Here is a 21,399-nt window from a genome sequence, read left to right on the forward strand (position 1 = left end):
TTCACCCCACAAAGGGGGGGGTGCTCTGGGCAGAGAGGGCTCCACTGTCACTAGACGTGGGCCTTCCGGGGACGGCCTCCTGCAGCACCGGCGTGTCACCGCGGCCGGGCTCGGCAGCAGCCGTCATAGGTGCTCTTGCTGGGTAATGGGGTGGGTGTCCCCATCTGGGGGAAGGCATTCCTTTATTAACAAACTGACATCTCATCTGGGCCAGGCCCTCGGCGGGGGCGTTGGGGAGGGAGGTGGGCTGGGAGGATGGAACTCAGCCAGACCCAGCCCTGCTGTGAGCGCGCTTGCAGAGTACCAGCTGGGGACGAGGATATTCTAGGGAGACAATATGGGACCGGGGGCGGGGGCACCAAGCCCAAAGCTTCGGCTGGGAACACAGGGTCTTGCAACGGGAAGGGGGCTGCCATCAGAGCAGAGCTCCCCTGGGTCCCCTCATGTGCGGTGGGGCGGACCCAGCAAGCGTGAGCTCCGGCTGGACACGGCCTGCAGGAGGCCCCGGGTGGCACTCAGCCAGTCCCCCACCTCGGCTGAGGGCTCAGGGGAAGGTCCGAGACGCTGGGTCCCCAAGTGGACGAAAATGTCCAGGACCCCAGGCCCGGGGCAGGAGCATGGTGGGTAGGGGTCCCTCCGCCCAGAGCCCTGAGCCCTCCCCACTTCACTCTCCATCTAGCAAAGCTGGGCCCAGGCCCAGCCCAGATGCAGCGCTGCTGGGTAGAGGGTGGGGAGCCTCTGAGGGGCTCCCCATCGCTCTCCCAACCCCCCATGGGGCTCCCGGGGTGCAGAGCCAGGCCTCCCTGCCTCAGGCCCTTGTGGTCCCTTTGGCTCCCGGGGGCTCCCGTCGGACACCCCTGGGGCTGGGCCTGGCCAAAGCTGGCCCGGCACAGCCAGCCCCCCCAGAAGCCGCCGCCACAGGACACCAGAGCACAGCGGGGAGAGCACCTTTATTGTCGGAGGGTTACAGGTTTCCCGCCGCCTCTGACCGCCCCTCCGTGAAGACAGGCCTGCAGGAAGCCACGTCTTGGCTCCCACACGGCCAGCCCTGCCTCAAGGGGAGCAGTCGAGGCCTCAAGGGCAGGGAGAGGTTACCAGGGCCCGGAGGGACCAGGCCACAGCCTCCCCGGTGCAACAAGGGCAGTGGGGACGAGTCGCTCCTGCCACGAGGGGAGATGCACCTGGGGCGGCGCCAGCACCTGTGAATGTCTGAGTTTGCGGCCGTCGCTGAGACAGCGAGAGGAGCATGAGGGCCAGCCCAGGGCACAGGGGACCCGGTGCCGGAGAGGCCTCGAGCGCTGTGGCCTTGAGAGCTGCTCTGGGGCACCGGGGACCTGGGTGTCTGCTGCGGAGCCTGGCTGGGACCACAGCGCCGAGGGTGGGAGCATCTCTCTCCAGCAGGGCCTGGGAATCAGGCAGCAATCCCTCTCCCTCCTTGGGACATAGGACTCGCCGTGTAACGCAGAAGGGGCCAACCCTGTGGCTTCCCAGAGAGCCTGGGAGAGGGCGGGGCTGCAGGGATGGCCCCTGGAGGTGCACACTTGCATTAAATCCTCCCTCCTCCCAGCTCAACGGGGTCAGAGAGATTGGGATGCGGCAGTGGGCAATGCCAATTCAGTTTGAGGGTCCTTGCACCCCAACGCTCCTCTCTCACGGTCTCCAAGTCCACGTGACTGTTTGGGGTTTATTCAAGGTCTCCCTGGCCTCCGAGAGTAGCTACAGGCCAAGCTGCTCCCCAACCCGTGGAGCAGACCCCGAGCCCAGGCAGGGGAGTCGAGGAAGGAGGCCCAGGGCCCCCGCTGTCTCGTGCTGGGCAGGGCCCTGCCCTCCTTCCCAGCTGGAACCTCAGGAGCCGCCCGGCCCGACACCCGCCCTGAGCTTCCCCGTGAAGAGGGGAAGCTGGCAGGGTAGAGAGAACGTGGGTTCAAACCCTGCCCCAGCCATCCCTGGTCTGGGGGCCTTGGGCAGGTGAGTCATCCTCTCCAAGCCTCTGTCCCCCGTGTAAAGTCGGGATAACAAGCCTACCTCCTAAGGGTTAAATGAGACAATGTAGGGAAGCTCCTCGGACAGGCCCGAACGACGCAGGGACCCAGTAAATGATGAGTATGACGACTATTCTCACAGCCCACCCGGCCCACCAGACCCCGTCTCCAGCAGGGAGTGCAGGTGAGGAGGGAAGGGACCAGGGCAGGGCTCTGGCCTCGGGCCCCTGCCCCTGGAGCTGCCGTCTGTCCCCAAGGCCCCCAGCCCCCAGGAGCCAGTGTTCCTGACGATCGTCCAGGCCTGGAGCCCGGTCCCACTCGGGGTGCCCTCAGGCGCCAGTGGCTGCACAGGCCCCGGGGCTGGGTCTCTGGCGGAGTCGGGGCTTGTCCTGGAGCGCTGGCCTCTTACTTCCCGCCGCTGGCCCGGCCAGCGCTCCTCTGCCCAGGGTCGGGGCCAAGCAGGGCAGCCAGGGAGCCGTCGGGTGGGGGGCCACCACGCTTCATCTTGAGGTTGGCTCTCAGAGCGGCGTCCTGGCCAGAGCCCCCGTCAGGGGAGGCCAGGGGATCTGGAAGGAGAGCAGGAGGGTGGGCTTGCGCAGGGCCTTGGGAGCAAGCAAAGCACCTTCACTTCCAGCCCCGCCAGCAACGGAAGCTCTGTGCCCAGTGAGGACACGACAAAGCAGCAGCTGGCTTCTACTCCTCACGCATCCAGTCACTCACTCACTCATTCATCCATTCATTCGTACACTCATTCATTCATTCATCCACTCATCCAGGCGCTCATTTCATTCATTCTCCCATTTGCTCATCTATCCATTCACCAATTCACTCATTCATCCACTCATTCATCCATTCTTCAACACATGCTAACCAGGGCCAGGCTCCAGGCCCTGCAGAAGAGCCAGGGAGAGACATGGAAACCTCACCCCATAAGGGAACAGAAGGTTCAGCAGAGAGAGCTTGGTGGGGAGACAGGAAGGCGGCTTCAGGGAGGAAGAGATCCCGGGGCAGGTCCCGAAGTGGGAGCTGGTGCCCAGGAGGCCAAGGGACCAGCCTGAGCAAAGGTGCCGAGGTGGGAAAGGGCCTGGGGTAACCGGATGACGGCTGTGTGTCACTGGACACCAGGCCATGCTGGGGAGGGACTTGGGACCTGGATGTCAGTCACGGGCAGCAGGGAGCCATGGAGGGTCCTTGAGCGGGGGTGGGACAGGGCCAGACTGGCAGCCAAGTGAGGGGCCACTGGGGCAGGGAGAGGCAGCACCACGGGGGCGGCAGGGAGGCGGAACAGGGGGAATTCGGACTCGGCGGCCGCCTGTGGGCCTGCCTGTCCCCAGGCCCTGGTCACCACGCACCGTGGATCCCGATCATGTGCTCCAGGATGAGGACTCTCTCGGCCAGGATCTTCAGCGCCTCCCGCAGCTGCTGCACCCCCTCGCCCTGGGGGGGGAGGAGGCAGCCAAGGTCAGGGCCGTCCCGCCTCCGTGTACTGTCCCAGCCCTCCCCACGCCCGCCACTTCCCTCCCGCCACTTCCCTCCTCCCAACAGCCATCACAGGGCGGACATCCCGGCGCCAGGGCTGGGGTTCGAATTACTATTCAGAGACACGGAACTTGACGCACAGAGAGGGTAACCAGAGTCCTGTGGCCACACAGCCTGGAAATGGCCGACCGGGGCTTCACACCCAGACCTGTCTGCCTCCAGCCTGGGCTCGTCCTGCTCCCATGGCTGCCTGCTGCTTCCTCTGTGTGCCCTTCTTTCTGGAAAATACCCTGCTGTGGGCAGAGCACCTAGTACGGGCCCACGAGTCGGGGGTGCTTTGCCTGTCTCCTTCCTGGCACTGCCCACCCGAGAGATTTCCAGGGTGGTCACCCGGGCGAGAAAAAGAGAGGGCAGAGCCACGGCTTCTGGGAAGCCAGCAGGAGGACGCGATGATGGCATGTCTGCATTGCTGGGAGCCAGCCTACACACGGGCGAAGGACCTCGTGTGTCGAGACACGTGAATGAGCTGATTAATCGAGAAGACAGGTGACAAGGCCACTTTGAAATAAAAAGTGATGGTGGAGAGACAAGGCCCCGCCCTGGAGTCAGCAGCAAACAGGCATCTTTGGCTGGTAGAACATGACAGCTCTGTCATGACATTCAGATTAAGTTAGCTTAAAACAAAAGAAAACCAAAAGCAGGCTACTGAGTTGCAAGAGAGAGGCCTTCCCACCACAGGCCGTGAGAAGCCGGGCTGTGGGTGGCGTCTGGGGTGGGGGTGTCCCAGCTAGGAGCAGGCGGTCCAGGCCCCCTCTGTCAGGACCCGGCTAAGCCTCAGTCCCTGGGCCACAGGACGCACGCCGATGAGATGGGCCGGGGGAAGTCGTGGGTATCCTCTCTGTCTCCCCATCACAAGTGACCCCCGCATCCACATCTTCCTCCCACTGCCTCCTGTGCCCACCACGGTTGCCCTGATTCCAGCCTCTTCCCCCTTCTCCAGTCCCGCAAGGACCTCTGGAATGTCCCCTGGCCCCAGCTTCACCTCTCCAGCCCAGCCCGCCTCCCGCAGCCATCCGCCTCCAACCTCTGCAGATATCCCCACCCCCAGCTTAGAACCTCCCTCAGCTCACTCAGCTGTGTGCCCACTGAGCTGGCCAGCCCGCTGAGCCCTGGCACTCCCACGGGACTCATTCTCAGCTTGCAAGACCTCCCCTGCTGGCCCTACTGCCTCCGCCCCCTTTATCCATCACCCTGGTCCCCAGCCTCCTCTCCTGGTCCCAGAAGGCGTGGCTCCCCACAGCCATGCTCGCACTCCATCTGTGCCCCCTCCCCATCCCATCTTGCCCTGGCCCCTGTGTGCTCCCAACCTCACTCTTTCATCGTCCTCTCCCACATCCGCATGCCCATGCATCCTTCAGTCCACCACAGCGACCTTGGGCACACCCGTGTGCCAGGTGCTGTCATGGGAGAGTCCTGTCCCTGGAGAGGGACGCCACGGCTTGAAGCCTCCTTAAAAGAAAGGTCTTTTCTGCAGGTCCGTGGTTCTTCCGGCCCTCTCCGGCAGGGTCTCCCCCCGACTCAGGCCCCAGGCCGGTCACCCCATCAGTGCTACCCCATTGCAGCCAACTTCACCCTGTGCTGCAGTCGCTATTCACTCAGCTGTCTCCCCCGCTGGGCTGGGACCCCATTCACCCCGTGACTGATGCCCGGCTCAGGGCTGACGTTGTCAGTCCAGCTCTGTTGGGTACCCGCTCTCCTGCTGAGACACAGCCAAAGGGCAGGAGGGAAGCACGGGCCCAGGGGCACAGTTACCTCGGCGGTAGCTTTCTCTTCCTCTTCCCCCTTCCCGCCAGGCTCGCCCTGGGAAGAAAGTCGTGCAGTCAATGATGGGTGTGGGGTGGGGCGCTTCTCCACCCTCTCCAGCTTCTCTCCCTGGGCACCCCTGCACAGCCCGGCACAGGGTTGATTTTAGGGGCTTAATTCTGTTTCTAGGGAGGGAGGAGTCAGGTTTGGAACCCCAGAAGCTCAGGTGTTGGCCCTTCTAGGGATCACGTCCCCTGCATCTCAGGTCTCTGCTTCCCTGACTCTAAAATGGGGCCAGTAACATCAGCCTCACAATAACACCTAGGTGGTCACTTACTCCTGTGTGACCTTGAGCAAGTTACCTTACCTCTCTGTGCCTCGATTTTCCCATCTCCAAAATGGAGGTAATAATAGCCTCATAGAGCTATTAGGAGGATTAAATGAATCAATCTCAATAATAAGCTTGGAGAAGGCATGGCTCTGGAGGCTAACACTCCTGCATTTAAATCTTGGCTCTACCGTTGCCTAGCTGTGTGACCTTGGGCAAGTTGCTTAACCTCTCTGAGCCTTAGCTGCCAGTTCTGACAAATAGGGAAAATAAAGCACCGTCTCATGGGGTCACTGTGAAGCTTAAGCACGCTATGCATGAAGAGGGTTTCCACATAGAAGATGCTCAGCAAAGATCCACCCCTTTGCCCCCAGCCCCATGCCCCTGACATAAGACTTGGGCACGAAGAAGGTACCCACCTCCTTGGCCCTGGAGATAGGGGCTGAGACTCATGAATTTTTATTTCCAAGAGCGGAATTAGAGGTCAGCTATCTATGTCTCTATTCCTAGAAGGTTCAGAGAAGGCAAGGGAGTCTGCAGGTGACACAGCACATTAACCCAGGGGCCTGGGCTCCCTGGAAGGGACCTCAGGACTCTCATCTAAGCCTTGCAACAGGAGGCTATTTCAGTCCTTACTTCATACGCTCAGCGAGGGGGCTCCCACCTCCCGAAGTCACCCCTTCTCAACTTGGGCAGCTGGTACTGCACCCAGGTTGCCCGTTTCTCTCCCCCTGCCCCATCCTGGCTGGGCTGGATCCGGCCATGCCTGGGGAGGCTGGGGGGCTGAACTCAGCCAGGCCGCCTGGGGCAGACGCCCGCCCACCTGGTACCCTGGGCCTGCACCAGAGCCCATCGTCCTGGGGGTGGCCCATCCACACGGCCCCACACTTACAGGCTGCCCTGTCACGCCCCGTTCTCCAGCCAGGCCCTGTAGAAAATCAAACACAGCAGATTAGGCTTTGCCTGCCCTTGACAACCTCTCAGTCCTCCGCTGGCCCTCCCCCTGCACTGGGCTCTGGAAATCTGAAAAATGGATGCGGGGAGGAGGGTGGCGCAGAGGAAACACGAAGGCCACAGCCGGGGGCCTCCCCGGTCCTGGCGCCCCCACCACTGGCCTGTGAAATGGGGCAATGCCAAGTATGGTTAGCACTCGGAGAAGGGGACCAGATGGCAAAGCACACATCCCCCCAGCACGCGAGAGAGGGGCCCTCAGAGAACGAGTGACAGCAAAGGTGATCGTGAGGGTGCCTGCGTGGACTCCCCATCAGCGCTGATGCCCAGCCGGAAGGCTCCCCAGGGCCCCAGACCTGTGCATCCCGCCGTCCTCCAGCACCCTTCCCCGGCCAGCCAGGAGATGCCCCCCCTCAACTTCTCCAAAGTGGAACTCCCGGTTCCCCCCCCAGACCCACCCCCCCCCCTCTGCAGTTTCTCCTCTCGGAAACGGAAACGGCTCCACGGCCCCACGGCTGCTCCCACACACACCTTGGAGTTAACCTTCCCTTTCCCTCCCTCACCAAATTTATTCCATCAGCCAGACCTGTCAGGTTCACTTTCTAAGTATGTCTGTTCACGTTGCCATTTCCTCTGCGCTGCTGTGGCCTCCTCCCTGGTCTCCCTGCCCCACTGCCGCCTCCCCCGCCTTCCATCCCTCCCTCAATAGCCAAAGGGGCCTTGGAAAGCTGTAAATCAGGTCACGGACTCTCCCTCCCTGAACCTCGATGAGTCCCCTTTCCACTGTGACCCAAATCCACACATCAGCCCTGCAGGTAAGGCCCTGCCCACTTCCCCACCTCATCTCACCCCACGCTCTCCTCCGCTCAGTATGCGCCAGGCATTTCCCTGCTTCGAGACCTCTGCACCTGCCCTTCCCTCGACCTGGAACGCTCTTGGCATCTCTGTAGGACTTCCGGTTCCTCGGGTCTCTGTCGGAATGTCACCTCCTCCTATCTGCCACCCCCTCCTGTTACCATAGGTCCTTTCCCAGTTATTCTCTATCACGTCTGCCTCCTGCACTAGACTATCAGTTACCGGAGGGCAGGGATCCCCACGTCCTTGTTCCTGTGCCCAGTACAGCGTCTGAAGCAACTGAGGTCCCAGGACATACATAGTTCATGAATAGCGTTCATTAAGGGTCTCCGAAGAGCCTGGCATTCTCCACCTGTTTTCCCCATTATTTCTCACAACGAACCTACCCAGAAGGGATTTTTATCCTCAGTTCACAGATGGGGAAACTGAGGCCCAGGGGCTCAGCGACTTGTTTGGGGTCACCTAGCTGGAAATTGGTAGAACCAGGCTTCAAACCCGGGGCTGTCCGTCCTACTCGAGAAAGTCGGGACCACATGGTCCCCTGTTATTGTCCCTTCTCGCTCTTCTTTGACCCCCGACTAGGAGACATCCCTCCCAACAGACCGCCAGTTCTCAGAGGCCTCGACTCCTTGGCAAGGATGGAGGCAGAGACTGGGTCATCAGACTGGCCCCACCATCCACCATGAAGCCACAGTCCAGCCCACCTGATGGCCATTCTGACATTGTCAATACTGGGACGATGGAGCCTTGGAACCCAGCTCCATCCCTGCCGTGTAGGGGCCTCGGTGGGTCCTGGCAGTGGGTCCTGGAAGGGGGCTCTTTGACACCTGTTCAGTGGGGCCCTGGGGAGCCAGGGCCATGCCGGGCACTGTCTGGTGCCCCTGGCATCCCAGCCCTGGCTACAGACCCTCAGGTTTAAGGAAGGACCACCGCAAGGAGGAAAGGGGCCAAGATGCCGCCAGCCTGAAGACGCCCCATGCTGGTGCCCGGTCACGCCGCCTCGAGCGGGGCTGGACGAGCAGCTCTGACTTGGTCCCCTTGAACCTGTTGGAATCTTGCAGGCCCTGGGTCCCCACAAAGCTGCTGTGGGCACGGTCTGCACAGCCACCCAAGGCAGCCCTGCCCGCAAGGGCCTGGAAGACCCTAAAAATCAACCAGCCGGCAGGATCAACCACCCCGAAGCACCCACTGCGTTCCTGGCACTCTGCTGTCCTGCTGTGTGACTCTGGCGGGTGACAGAGTCTCTCTGAGCCTCCACCGCCCCATTGCTGCTGGGATAGAACGATGGGGTCCCTTCGCATCGCTGACCTGCCCTGTCGCCGTGCACTTGGGCCTCTGGAAGAGCCCCACTGCCCCCAGCCCTTCCCGTGAGAGTATCTGCCGGCCTTCCACGTGCCCCCTCCCCCCTTCCCGCCCTTTTGTCAGGGCTGAGCGGCCCGGCCTGAAGGGAGGGGGGAGCCCTCAACACCGGAGAAGCAGGAGAGACCACGCTGCTGGCAAGGGGCTCCTGGCGTGTGGAGCTCGGCCAGATGCCCCCTGCCAAGCTCCTGCAGTTCCCGGGGCCTCTCCGACCCTCACCGCAGTCCTGTCACCGTCACTGTCATTCTCTCTCACCCGCCCCTACCCCTTCTCTCTGGGGCCTGGGTCTGTGGCTGGGAGTCTGAGGGGCCAGGAGGGTGCTCTGGGGCGCCCAGACCCCTGGCTAAGCTGGCCACCCCACCTGACTCAGGGGCAGATCAGGTCTGAGGGCCTCCTGTCCCCCCTGCAGCCACCCCCTCCCCCAGGCCCCGCCTGCCGGCCTGGTCTGTACCACACCCACCCTGGCTCTGCCCTACGCCGTGCACCCCACTGGCCCTTCTCCTCCACGCCGCATCCTCCTGGTGTGAAAACAACAGAGAGAGATCAGGAGTCGTGGGACACTGGTTCTTTGACGTCTAGAACATGGGCTCTAGAGGGCTGGTCTGTGGCCCGGGCTCCGGCTGTGTCCTGGGCTGGCGTGGCTTGTGCCCTCCCTGTGTCTGGGGAATATTTGTCAAATGTCTAAAGGGATGAATGAATGTGTGGGACTCCTGAGGTCCCAGCACCCACAGGGCCAAGGCCCAGCTCCACCTCCCTTGCAGTGGGAGGGGGGGCACCTCTCAGCCACTCCACCCCACCCGGGCCTGAGTTCCAGGGACCTCGGAGCCCTCGGTCTGGATGAGGCCCAGGGGAGGGGCTGCAGGAAGCTCCATGCAGACATCCCCAGCCGCCACCCTTGCTGCCTCCACGTCCAGGACCCCCGCCCCTCCACGTGATCTCCCCCCCAGGCCCCTGGGCCCCTGCGGCACAAGGCACATCCCCCCGGCAATTTATTTCTCTTTCACTCCCTGTGACAATCCACCAGGGAGGCCCTGTACACCCCATCTTAGCAGCTGAGGAAGCCGGAGCCCAGAGAGGCTGCCTTTCTGCCCGAGGTCACACAGCTGGGAGGCAGAGCAAGCTGGGGTTCCGGGCCACACAGTCAGGCGTCAGAGTGGCCCCCGCACAGGCAGGTCTCCTTGAGGAGGGGCCACGGGCTGGGGTGGACGTTCTGTGATCCTGGCCCAGCTCCACCACACCCTCTGGACGACCTCGGGTGGCACTTGGGTCTCAGCTCACTTATGAACCGGGAGCCATGTTAGCACCTCCCTGGCGTAGGCGGAGTGGGCAGCAGACGGTCGCTGCTGCTAACAAAACCAGGACCCCACGCCTGCCTTCCCCTGGGGCCCGCCGGGACCCAGGTGGGGACCGGCCAGGTGGGCTGGCTCCTTCCTGAGCAACTGTGCTGGTAAGAAGCCTGGCTCCTCCTTTCCTGGCGAGACAATGCCTCCTCCCTTGCCAGAAATGGGAAAGACCTTACCTGGGATCCTGGTGCACCTGGGGGTCCAGGGGGACCGTGTGGTCCAGGGGGACCTGCCGGCAGAGTCACAGATGGTCACCTGGGGCCAGAGAAGCCCGCTGCCCCCATCAGCTCTGGAGAGGACCTTCCCACCCTCCCACCCCAGTCCCTGCCCTGGGTCTGTCTCCATGGGCAGCAAAGGAAGGTGCGGTGAATGAATGGTGGGGGAGGGGGGCACCCGCTCCCTTGGCCTCCCCTGCCCACCGCCAGAGCAGAGAGCCCACCTCCACCCACTCTCCCTGCAGCCCTGACATCACAACCAGAGCCTCATCCTCGGGGCCACCCCGCAGTCCCTCCCCAGCCGGCTAGTCCCCCAGCAAATCTCGAGTCTCTCCCTCCTCGGGACCTCAGACCTGACCCCTCTGAAGCCATCCTTCTTGCCTGGGTTACTGCTGCCTGACCATCTGCCCTCCACGCAGCCCCCCAGAGTGACCTTTCAAATAGGTCCCTCTCAGCCCAGCCTCCTCCACCTTCATCAGTCAGATACCCCCTTCTGGAAAGTTCCTCTGCATCCGTGCCTTTGCCGATGCTGTTGCTTCCTCCTGGAGCTTCTCCAACCCCTCCACACCCCAGCAAACTCTTTGCTACTAGTCTCAGGCTAAGCGTCACCTCCTCCAGAAAGCCTTCCAGGAACCTACCCCGCCTCTTCTCTAGGCAAAGCCCTGACAGACCAGCTGCCACCTCTGGCCACTGTCGGTTTGCATGCCTGCCCCCAACCATGGGCCAGGGAGTGCCCAGAGGGTCAGGCCAGGCCTGACGGGTGCAGCACAGGAAGTGGTGTTCCTGACTGAACTTCCCGAATGCTTGGAAGAGTGAGGCCTCCGTCCCCAGTGGCCAGCACAGGTCTGCGCCTCTTGGGCTGCTAGGCTGTACCAATGTGCCCCCGGCACGCTTAGGGAGGACCCGCAGGAAAGTACCCCTGGTGGGGTGACGATCTGGACTCAGTCTAGCTGAAGGACAAACACCCTCCCAGTTCACTCCCAAATACCACCTTTTAAATGGGGCCACCCCGGCGCAGCTGCTCGCCCAGCCCTGCGTTCTCAGACCCTGTGGGATTCACTGATAGCATGTGGGTGCTGTTCGCCGTCTCCACTAGAATGGAAGTACCATGAGGACGGGAATCTTTGTTTGGTTTATTTAAGTATCCCAGGAACTTAGAACACTGCCCAGCTGAACAGTGCTCGGTGAACATTTCCTGAATTATGAGAGAGTGAATGAATGACAGAGAATGAGTGCCCGGGTCTGGAGCCCTAACCAAGAGGCGCCCCACCTGCCGGCCCCCAGGGCCTCTGTTGCTCGTTCATTCACAGGTAGAATCTGTCAGAGGAGACGTCCACACACCTGGGTGCCAGCCCCGCCCCACACTCCCCTCCTCCCCCAGCGAGGGTCCCATCCCGTCCCCTCCCCACACTCCCCTCCTCCCCCAGCGAGGGTCCCATCCCGTCCCCGCCCCACAGTCCCCTCCTCCCCCAGTGAGGGTCCCATCCCATGCCCTCCCCACACTCCCCTCCTCCCCCAGCGAGGGTCCCATCCCGTCCCCTCCCCACACTCCCCTCCTCCCCCAGTGAGGGTCCCATCCCATGCCCTCCCCCAGGGCCCTGCTCTCTGCCTGCAGGCCCAGGGCCTCCTGTCTCTTATGGGCACCTGCCCCACCTGCTCCCTGGGTCTCCCGCATGGCCCGACACTGCCCGTGCAGACCCACGCCTCCCCACACCCAGAGCATCCCTGCTCCGGCTCACACGAGGGCAGCCCGGGGCTGCATCATGTGGGTGTCAGGCCTTGTTCTGGCAGAAACACTGTGTCCAGTCCCGGGGGAGCTGCCGCCGGGAGCAAGAGGCCCCACCTCAAGCCACTGCTGGCTGGGGCAGACCCGGCGCCCTGCCAAGGCCATGACCCCCACTTGGCCCCCTCAAGGCCCCTTGGTCCAGGCCAAGCCCAGGTGGAGACCAGCCTGTGCTGTTGCCCTCTGTGCTCACCTGGAGGGCCGGGGGGGCCCCGGGGCCCTGGGACGCCCGCCAGCACCGTGTCCACGGCAGCAGAGGCCAGCTGTGCATCTGCATCTGCGGGAAGGGCAGAGCGGCCCGTGACCTGGGGGGCAGGGCCGGCGGGGCGGGGGGGGGGCTAGAGCTGAGATCCCCCGGAGCCAGGGTGGGCATGCCCGGCCCCGCCGGGCCTCACTGCAGCCCTGGTGAGCAGACGCCATTGCCCCCACGACTCAAGAGGAGCACACAGAGGCCAAATCAGAGGGCAGGGGAAGCCCCGTGGGCTCCATTTAAAACACAAACTCCTTCCTGAACACTCCAGGCCCTTGACTCTGGCCCCACCTTGCTTACCACCCGGGCTGGACGCTCTTCCAGGGTCCACCCCACATACCCATCCTGACGTACCTGGCTAGCTCACTCCTGTGGGGCCTCCTCCAGGAAGCCCTCCCTGCCCACCCCTCTGAGCTGCAGGGCCCTGGGCTGCCTCCATCAGGGCCCCAGAGCCGGGTGGAGTCTGTCTAGTGGCCTGGGTCTCTCCAGGGTGAGCCCCGTGTGACTTCACTCTGCCCTATTCTCAGAGCCAGGACCAGACAGCCAGGCTTGGAAATGTCTGGATGGGGGTGGCTGCCTCTGCCTCTCCCTCCACTCATGGAAGCCTGAAGAGCCCTTCCATAGGCTTCACGGCGGGTGGCCTCCTACAGGTGCTCAGTCCTGGCCAGCCAGGCGCCCCCACTGGGGCACCCCCCACTGTCCCCAAACATTCACACCTGGATCTTCCAGGAAAGCTGCCCTCCCTCGAGGGCCCCAGGGCTGGGGAAGGAGGGTCCTGTCTGAGGAGGGCTCCCAGCACTAGACGTGGCAGGCGGGCAGTGCCAGGTGCAGGGCATCGTGCCCAGGCCAGGGCAGGCTGCAGCTCTCCTGGCCCAGGGATGCCGGCTGAGCCCTTAGACTCCCAAGGCACTTTACACGCATCATCCATTCTCCCCACTAGGGGGCACCACTGAGCCCACCGTGAGGGTGAGGCGGTTGGGTCGTCAGGGAGTTAACACTTTCTCCTGCCCCTGTACCCACTGAGGGCAGCCCAGGCCCCTCAGTCCCCTTGGAATGAGCCCCTCCCTCAGGGCTGGGGGCTGTGTTTTTTCACCCTCAGAGCAACTCCATCAGGATGTATTACCACCCCTCCTCTACGGATGGGGAAACTGAGGCTCAGAGCGGGACACAGGTCTTAACGCTCAGGGGAGGGCTATGCTGCCGCGGGGCGGAGGGGGCAGAAGCACCAGGAGGAGGGGCTTGGGTTTCTCCGACAGCCGACAAAGCGGTCCCTGGGATGTCACCCATTCAGAATTTCAAGTCAATCCTGCTTCTTAAAACCCTTCACACTCCCCAGGGCCCTTAACCAAAACGATGCCCGCCGTGGGCTGCCGGCCCCACCCCCACCCCCGTCCTCGGGGCCTCCCTGGAACCGCCCTCCCCGCGCGCTGGGGCGGCTGTGTGTGTGCTCAGAGGCGCCCTCTCGCGCTAGACTGTAGCCTCTGCAGGCAGGAGGCTGTTTTGCTCACGGCTGTATGAGGCGGGCGGGTAAAGACAGAGTCCCACACGTCGTAGGTGATCAACACATGTCCAGTGGCTACAGTGAGGGGGTTTGTGGAGAGGACACGGGGTAACGGATGACCCGAGGCCAGGCCAGAGAGCGGAGTGACCCGTGGGGGTCAGACCCCGGGGCAGGAGCTGAGCCCGGGTTGCCGCCCCACCCCGCGTCAGTGCCCCCCTGGCGACCCCGCCCCCCACTTGGCAGAGCCAAGGCTCCCCTCACTGACAGTCCGCTTGCTTCATGGGGTCCTCTGGGGAGGGCTGGTCCCCCCGAAGACAGGCTCAGGCCCGCCCTCCCTCCCCACCCCTCAGGCATGCCACTCACTGTCCTTGTCTGTCGGCGGCTGCAGGGAGTAGAGGACGCCTTGGGGGCCGTTTGGAGGGAGGCCTGGGCTGCCTGCTGGGCCGGGGGGGCCGGGGGGGCCGGGGCGCCCCATCTCTCCAGGAAGCCCACGGGGCCCTGGCGGCCCCAAGAGGCCTGCAGTGGGGAGGAGAGGAGTCACAGGAGGGCCGGGCCTCGTGGCTGATGTAACAGAGACGAGAAGCAGACCCTGAAGGGGACGGGGCTGGCGAGGGCCGGTGGTGGCCTCCAGGCCCAGGGACACCCTGGCGGGCTCTTCCGGGAGCTAATAACATGACTTCCCCTTCCCAGCCCAGAGCACAGGGGACCCGGGGCAGCTGGATGGGAGGCGAGGGAGGCAGGAACCACAGAACCAGTGGGGGCTCCGGCCAGATGCCCTCTGCCCGCTCCAGGGACCTCGGCTCTGGGGACGGGGCGCCGAGGGTGGCAGCCAGCCTGGGCCAGCCCTGTACCTGCCCTGACAGAGCCCAGGAGGAGCTGGGTGGTCTCTGGAGGTGTTGTTTACACGGCTGAGCACAACCCCCAGCCCCCAGGAGCCCCCCCCCCCGGAAACCTGCGCCCACAACTCCAGAAGCCTTCTCTTCCCACAGCCCGGGGCGAGACGGAGCCCTACGGTGCTTGGGGTGAGGCTGCCGTAAGGGGGGCAGTGGGAGGAAGTGGGCCTGGAGCCCCCCAAGATGGCAGTCATTAGCCCCAGCAAGAAAGGGGGTGTCTGGGATGCCTCGCCTGCTCAGACAGGGGAGAAACCCCAACTCCCTTCCCCCAGTGGACAGAGTCGGGTTGGGGCGTGTGGGGGTGTGTCCTTACCAGGAGGACCCGCTGGGCCCTTCTCTCCTGCCTGGCCCCGGTCACCTTTGGAGCCTGGGGGACCTGCAGGCCCTGGTGGTCCCGTCTGTCCCGGGGGCCCTGGGGATAGAATGAAATGAGGCCTGAGAACACTGTGGGCTGACCTGCGCCCCCCGTGGCTCCAGGCTTGACCACCTGGGCTGTCCGGTCAGACCTGCCTCCAGGAATCCGGCCCACCTGGGGCCCCCCACAATGGGCAAAGGGACCATCACTAGCTCACATCAGTCATTACAGCTTGCAAACCATTTTTGTTCCTATTAACTTCTATGATCTCAAGAGCTACTTGTGTCCCCACTTGACAGATGGGAAAACTGAGGCTCAGAAAGGTGTGGCCCTTTGCTCAAGGTAGCAGAGCCAGGCTGTACATGAGTCAGAATCCTCTCTCCGCGTCCTGCTGTCTCCTTGCTCAGGCTCAGGAACTGGGCTTCTGGCAAAGAGCTTCCCAATGAGGCCTCCTTAGAGACCCCAGGAAGCCCTGAAGGACATGCCTGCCCAGCTTCACGGTCTCCAGGCCCCACGGGTGGGCAAGAGTAGATGGAGAGGCCAGAGTCCCCCTGTGTGGCCTGGGGACAGCCCCTTCTCTCCCTCTGGAAGCCCTGGGCCTGGGGAGAATGCTCAAAAATGCCTGCTGAACTGATGGAGGCCCTGGAGCTGCCGGTTTCCAGAGAGATTCCCACCTGCTCGCGAGGATTCCAGGGTTCACCCAGGTGTCAGCATTTGTAGGGTTTGTGCTCCACCTGGTGGCCATTCTTGGGAACTGCAGTCCCGGTAAGAAGAAAGGTGCCCCAGGAGACCTGGAACCCATTCCAGCTTCCTCCCTCCCCTCCAGGGGATGAGAAGCCCCCCCTTCCCCCCAGCCCCCGCTCCCTCCTCAGTCCAAGAAGAAGGATCTGACGATGAGCATGGGGCAGCCCTCTGGAAATGAGACTTTGGGGAGAGTGGCTAGAGAGGTGCGGGGGGGTGGGGGGGGGACCCAAAGTGAGATGCCCCCTCCTCTCATAGCAGGCCTAAGCTCACCCCTACACCCTCCCAGCCTCCAGAGACTACAGAATATCTGATGCTTCCCTGGCCCCCGGACTGGCCACTGGAGGCAACTCTCCCACTGCTGGGGATCTACAGGCAGGGAAGGGGATGGAGCGTGCGCTCAGAGCTGAGTCTGGGCAGCAGTGCTAAGAAGCTGGGGGGTCAACCTGGGGACAGGAGGAGGGAAGGTGTCACCTGCAAAGGGCTCCAGTGGGTCCGAGAATCACTGAGTCAAAATGGCCCTGGATCGCTGGGCGACCCCAGGGGTCACTTTTCTGAGCCTCAGTTCTCTCCTCTGTAACCTGAGCTTTACGAGCTTACTGGAATGATTAGCAATGATATCTGTACAGACTAGGGTGATATAAAAATATTTAATAACTGGCACAGCACGGATACTGACCAGTCAGACGGGACCTCAGCCTTAAGCCCTTGAGTTCAGCCACACAGACAGTGCCCCCTCGCCGCCCAGGGTAAAGCCCCAGCACTTCTCCTGGCACGTGGCGGGCATTCAACAATGCTGACTACCAGTATTACAGTTATTATTACTTTCTGCAGTCCCAGGGAGCAGAGCCCAAACCAATGGATAGAAACTGCAGAGAGAAAACGTTTACCTCTGACTTCAAAGTGTGGTGGGAAGGGTGAAAACAACAGGTGAGTGGATGTCTTCCAACTTGGGTCAGAGAGTTCAGAGAGGATCCCCCAGAAGGGGGGCAGTCAGTAAGCTGCCCGCCCCTGGTGGTATACAGGCAGGGGCTGCTGTAAAATTGGATGGAGCTGGGCTGGGGGCCTAAGTGCAGATGCTAAGGGGCAGCAGGGAAGTCAGTGAGCACAGTAGCTGGACTGTGAGGCAATAAGGAATGGTGAGGACTGCGGCAAACTGCAGACCTTGAACGGGATCTGCAGGGGCAGCTGTGACTTAGCTGCAGCCAATTGTTTCTCTTTTTTTAATTTTTTTTTAATATATATTTTTGGCCAAAACACACGGCATGTGGGATCTTGGTTCCCTGACCAGGGATCAAACCCGTGCCCCTTGCATTGGAAATGTGGAGTCTTAACCACTGGACCACCAGGGAAGTCCCAGCCAATTGTTTCTGTTAAGAGACAGCCAACCCCAATGGCCAGATCTTCCATTTTTCTAAGAGAAGCGAGAAATCCTGGTTTTTATGTGAAATCCCCCCAGGTTTTAAACATTAGCTCAGTTTTTCAAAATGCCACGTGGGCATGTATGGCCTCCTTGTGCAGGCCCTGGGAGGCCATGCCTCCCCTGTAGGCCTCACTCACCGGCCGGGCCCGTGGGCCTTCTTCTTTGGGGCCCGGGGTGGGCGAGAGGGAGGGCGTCAGGGAGGAAATCCTCGTTCCAGGGCGGTGGGGTGCTCTGGGGGGTCGGCAGGTCATTGTCTGGGCCTAAGGGCCGCTCTGCTGCTTCCAGAAGGAGAACCTGGGCCGGAAAAGGGCAGAGGGTCAGGCCCAGGCCAGGCCGGGGACACATGTGAATGGGAACGTGTGCCCCAGGAGACAAGCAGCTGCCCGCTGCTCTTGGGACCACCAGTCCCCTCGCTGGAATGTTCTCCCACCCCTGCCCCCCTCCCCTTCCCATTCAGGAAGCCCTCCTGACCCTTGGGCTCAGGCAGGTCCCCTTTGGACACGTTCAGAGTCACCGTACTTTTCTCCTAGAGCGGCTGTCACTGGGATTAGACACTGGCTGTTGGAATAACGACCACGGTCACCTCCACTTCACCGGCTCCTCTCAAGGGAGGGATGGGCCCGCCTGTCCCCCACACTGCCTGGCTCAGGGCACAAACAACGCAGTCAGGGAATGTTTGTGGATGAACGGATGGATGGAGGGAGGGAGGGAGGGAGGGGCAGAGGGCAAGAAAGGGAAGGGGAAAGGAAAGGAAAGAAAAAAAGAAGAAGAAAGAAAAGAAGGAGGAAGAATAAATAAATGGGTCCAGCTTGATGCACGTTTAGCTGGAACTCCAGAGAAACAGAAGTGGCCGTGGTCACTCAGGGCCAGCCTGGAAAGCAACTGTCCTCTCCCCTGGAGGAAAGCAGGGGTCAAGAACCAAAAGGACCTAGGGCCTCAGTTCACGTGAACTGGGAGCCAGGCCTCAGAGAGGCCCTGCTGTCCCCAGAGAGGCTAGCAGGGGGCGCTGCGTGCCCGGGATCTGCACAGGGCAGGCAGGCAGATGCTAGCACACAGTAGACCCCCCCCCCACCCCAGCAGAGGCGGCCCTGGGGTTCCCGGGCCATATCAGATGGAGCCCGGCTTCCTGTGCCGATCTGCCAGACAGGAAGGAAGAAGCCCAGTGTCTCACGTCCCCTCCAGCTCTTAGAAACCCGAATCCCGCGTCCTGCTGGAGTCTCCAGCTCAGCGTGTGAGATGAAAGTGTTCTGAGTATGGAGCTGGGCACACCCCCGCTGCCCCCCAGGCGCCCCCGCCCCCCCATTAGAATCACTGGTGTCTAATCCCGCAGGTTTTGCTGCCTGAAGGCATCCAAACTGAAGTCCCCCCGGCCTATACCCCACCCCACGCCCACCCCAACGCGGGAGTCCATACTTCCCGGAGGGCCTAATGGGCCCCCAGGCCTCTTCCAGTGCCCCTCCGCCTGCCTGTGGCCCTCGCTCAGCCTGTCATGTCCCCGTTCCCCAGGCCTGTGGCCTCAGGCTCTGCAACAGCCCTCTGCCTCCCCCACCTCCGCCTGCCCCCTCCCTCTCCTGCAGCCCCCGGTCCCCACAATCAACAGCAGTGCATGAGGACCTCCTGCAAAGCAAACCCCCTAAACACCGCCCATATCTCCACACACTTCGTACACAGGCGCCCGCCTTGGCCTCACCTGCGTCTCTTCCACCCGCTCTGCTCCAGCTGCCCTGAACTCTCCCAGTGCCCCTCAAGCCCAAGACCGCCCCACCTCCAAGCCCAAGCTCCTGCAGGGCCCTCCACCAGCCCTGCCCACAACCCCGACCCCCGGAAGATTCTGAGATCCAGTGAGCTGTCCCCTCCTCCCTGTGTCTGTCTGACCCTCTGGGCAGAAGGGGGGCCTCCCCTCCTGTGTGTCCCCTCAGCTCCTGTACAATCACTTTGTGCCCACAGCCAGGGCGGCGGTGGGAGCAATGCCACCAGCCCCGCCCTCAGGAGTAGGGACCACCTGGGGAGGGGGCGCCCTCCTTGCTCTGGGTCCCCAGAGCCCAGCACAGGTTAAGTGCCATGTGATGGGGGAAGCTGAGGCCCTGCTACCAGCCAGGCTGGTTTGAATCCCTGCTCTCCTACTAGGTGACCACTGTGTGACCTTGTGCAAGCATTGTGACCTCTGTGGGCCTCAGTTTTCCCATCAGCAAAATGGGGGTGATAACACTGACCCTGCAGGGCCCCGGGAGATCGGGAGCGCTCAGCACATGGGCAACCCGGTTAGTCCTGCTGATGCTGGGATGGTGGCGGGGGGGCGGGTCACAGGAACAAACGGCGGTCTTCCCAGCACCCAGGCCTGGCTGGCTGGGCTGAGGCTTTGTGGCTGTGCAGAAAGGGTCCCTCTGAGCGCCCCCTCCCACCAGTTCTGCAGTGTTCCGGGGCCTGGGTGACAGAGTCTCTGAGGACTCTTGGGAACAAAGTGGCACCCCTGCATCAGATCTCAGGTCCCCGTCTGTGTTGGGTGGGTGGGTTCCTGACCCTTGAGGCTCTGGTGACTCCCAGGGCCCCTGTCTCTCAGCCCCTCTCCTTTCTGGTCCTCACAAGGGCTCATGAGGCAGGAAGGGCCACTGCAGCCCCATCACAGGTGAGGTGGAAATAGAGGCTCAGAGACTGCAAGTGACTTGCCCAAGGTCACCCAGCAAGTAGGTGGTGGGGCCAGGGCCCCATGTGGTGCCTCACCCACCTCCCCACAGCCGGGCCACAACCTTGGCCTCAGTGGAGCTTCACGGAGGCACAGAGAAGGGGAGCGGCTGGCTCAGATCACACAGCAGCTCAGGGGTGGAACTCCGTCTCCTGAGCCCTGGAACCCCCTCTAGGAAGGGAGGGTTACAATTCCTGTCCCAACTACTGACTGTCCACTGGGAAGCTGACCGGCCACGGCCAAGTGGAGGAGCTGGGCAGCAGGGGAAGGAGACTTGTCTGTCGGTGCCCATGATATGGGACCCAGAGCTGTGGGTGTGAGGATGGAGGCGGGGAGAACTGTCAGTACCTGGTGCCCCAGGGCTTGGGGGCAGGAGGGTGGGCGAAGGCAGGGGTAGCTCCCTTGTTTCTGGCCTGGCTCTGGAGATGGTGGGATTGCCTCCAGTCAAACGGGGGCGCAGGAAAGGGCAGGTCTGGGGGTGAAGGTGATCAGTCCAGGGGTGAGTTGAGATGCAGTGTCTCGGGGGAACCTCCAGATGGAAATATTTAACAGGGAGTAGCCAGGAGCAGAAGGGGGGTTGGAGCAGCTTGGACAGATCAAGGAGGGGGGTCAGGCCCAGCTCCCAGGGGGACCTGCCACCTGCAGCCTTAGCCCTGCACCAGACACCCGGCTCACTTTTTCCTGGGGCACTTCCCACGCAGACACCAAGGCCCACAGAGCCCACGGACCCAGGCAGAGAAGCCCTGGCCACAGTCAAGTTAGAATCAGCCCCCACCAGAGTCCAAGTCCTCCTGGCCTGGCCATGGCCAACCTCCCAGAGAAACTGACCCCATTCCTGCCGGGCATGAGCACACCAGGGCGGGCAGCAGTGGGCGTGGGGACTTAGCCCAAGAAAACCAGACCTTGGCCAGCCTCGGAGGCAGTGGCTCTGATGACGTCATGGCGGCCTGCCTGATTGGCCAGGACACCGCCCTCCTGCACTGGAGAGCAGCCGAGTTCCGAGGCTCCTGTGACCCTCACTCAGGGAAACGCCCTCGGGCTGCCTCCCACTCAGTCTGGTCCTTGGAGTCAGAGTGTAAACTGAGGGGCAGGAGAGGAAGGAAGGCAGGAAACTTTGTCTGCTGGCCTTCCACCCCACCATCGCCCAACAGCCATTCCAGCCTGTCCCAGGAAAAGAGGGTGGCAGGAATCTAGACGAGCTCCTAGGTCTGGGTCCTTTGCAACTCGGGCACCGTGCGGAGTGTAAATGGAACAGTCCCTTGTGGTCGCCTGGCCTCCAACCTCCTCCTCTTCCCTGGCTCCAGAGCCCCCTACTGTGTGCCTGTGGGTGTGCCCCAGAGGAGGAATCATGAGGGGCCAATTACTCATTTTCCCAGCTCCCTTGCAACTAGGAGGTGGGCGTATAGCCCAGTGCTGGCCAATGACACATAATGAATCTGTTGGGGTGCTTTACTT

At 62.5% G+C, this 21,399-nt stretch overlaps 1 protein-coding gene across 2 annotated transcripts in view; it reads right to left on the reverse strand.

Annotated features, from left to right (window-relative positions):
- Nucleotides 1-2,387: 2,387 nt before the first annotated feature.
- The window catches only part of COL26A1 (collagen type XXVI alpha 1 chain), a 174,682-nt gene continuing 155,670 nt past the window's right edge, over nt 2,388-21,399 (reverse strand). For both annotated transcript variants that reach the window (XM_060124356.1, XM_060124355.1), the window contains exons 5-13: nt 17,399-17,555; nt 15,056-15,154; nt 14,213-14,365; nt 12,292-12,375; nt 10,277-10,329; nt 6,485-6,520; nt 5,274-5,321; nt 3,335-3,419; nt 2,388-2,548 (exon numbers count right to left, since the gene is read on the reverse strand). In XM_060124356.1, coding sequence (XP_059980339.1) covers nt 2,388-2,548; nt 3,335-3,419; nt 5,274-5,321; nt 6,485-6,520; nt 10,277-10,329; nt 12,292-12,375; nt 14,213-14,365; nt 15,056-15,154; nt 17,399-17,555 — 876 coding nt within the window. The remainder of the gene's footprint in view (nt 2,549-3,334; nt 3,420-5,273; nt 5,322-6,484; nt 6,521-10,276; nt 10,330-12,291; nt 12,376-14,212; nt 14,366-15,055; nt 15,155-17,398; nt 17,556-21,399) is intronic.

The sequence above is a fragment of the Lagenorhynchus albirostris genome, chromosome 15 (assembly GCF_949774975.1).
Source record: "Lagenorhynchus albirostris chromosome 15, mLagAlb1.1, whole genome shotgun sequence".
Taxonomy (NCBI): domain Eukaryota; kingdom Metazoa; phylum Chordata; class Mammalia; order Artiodactyla; family Delphinidae; genus Lagenorhynchus; species Lagenorhynchus albirostris.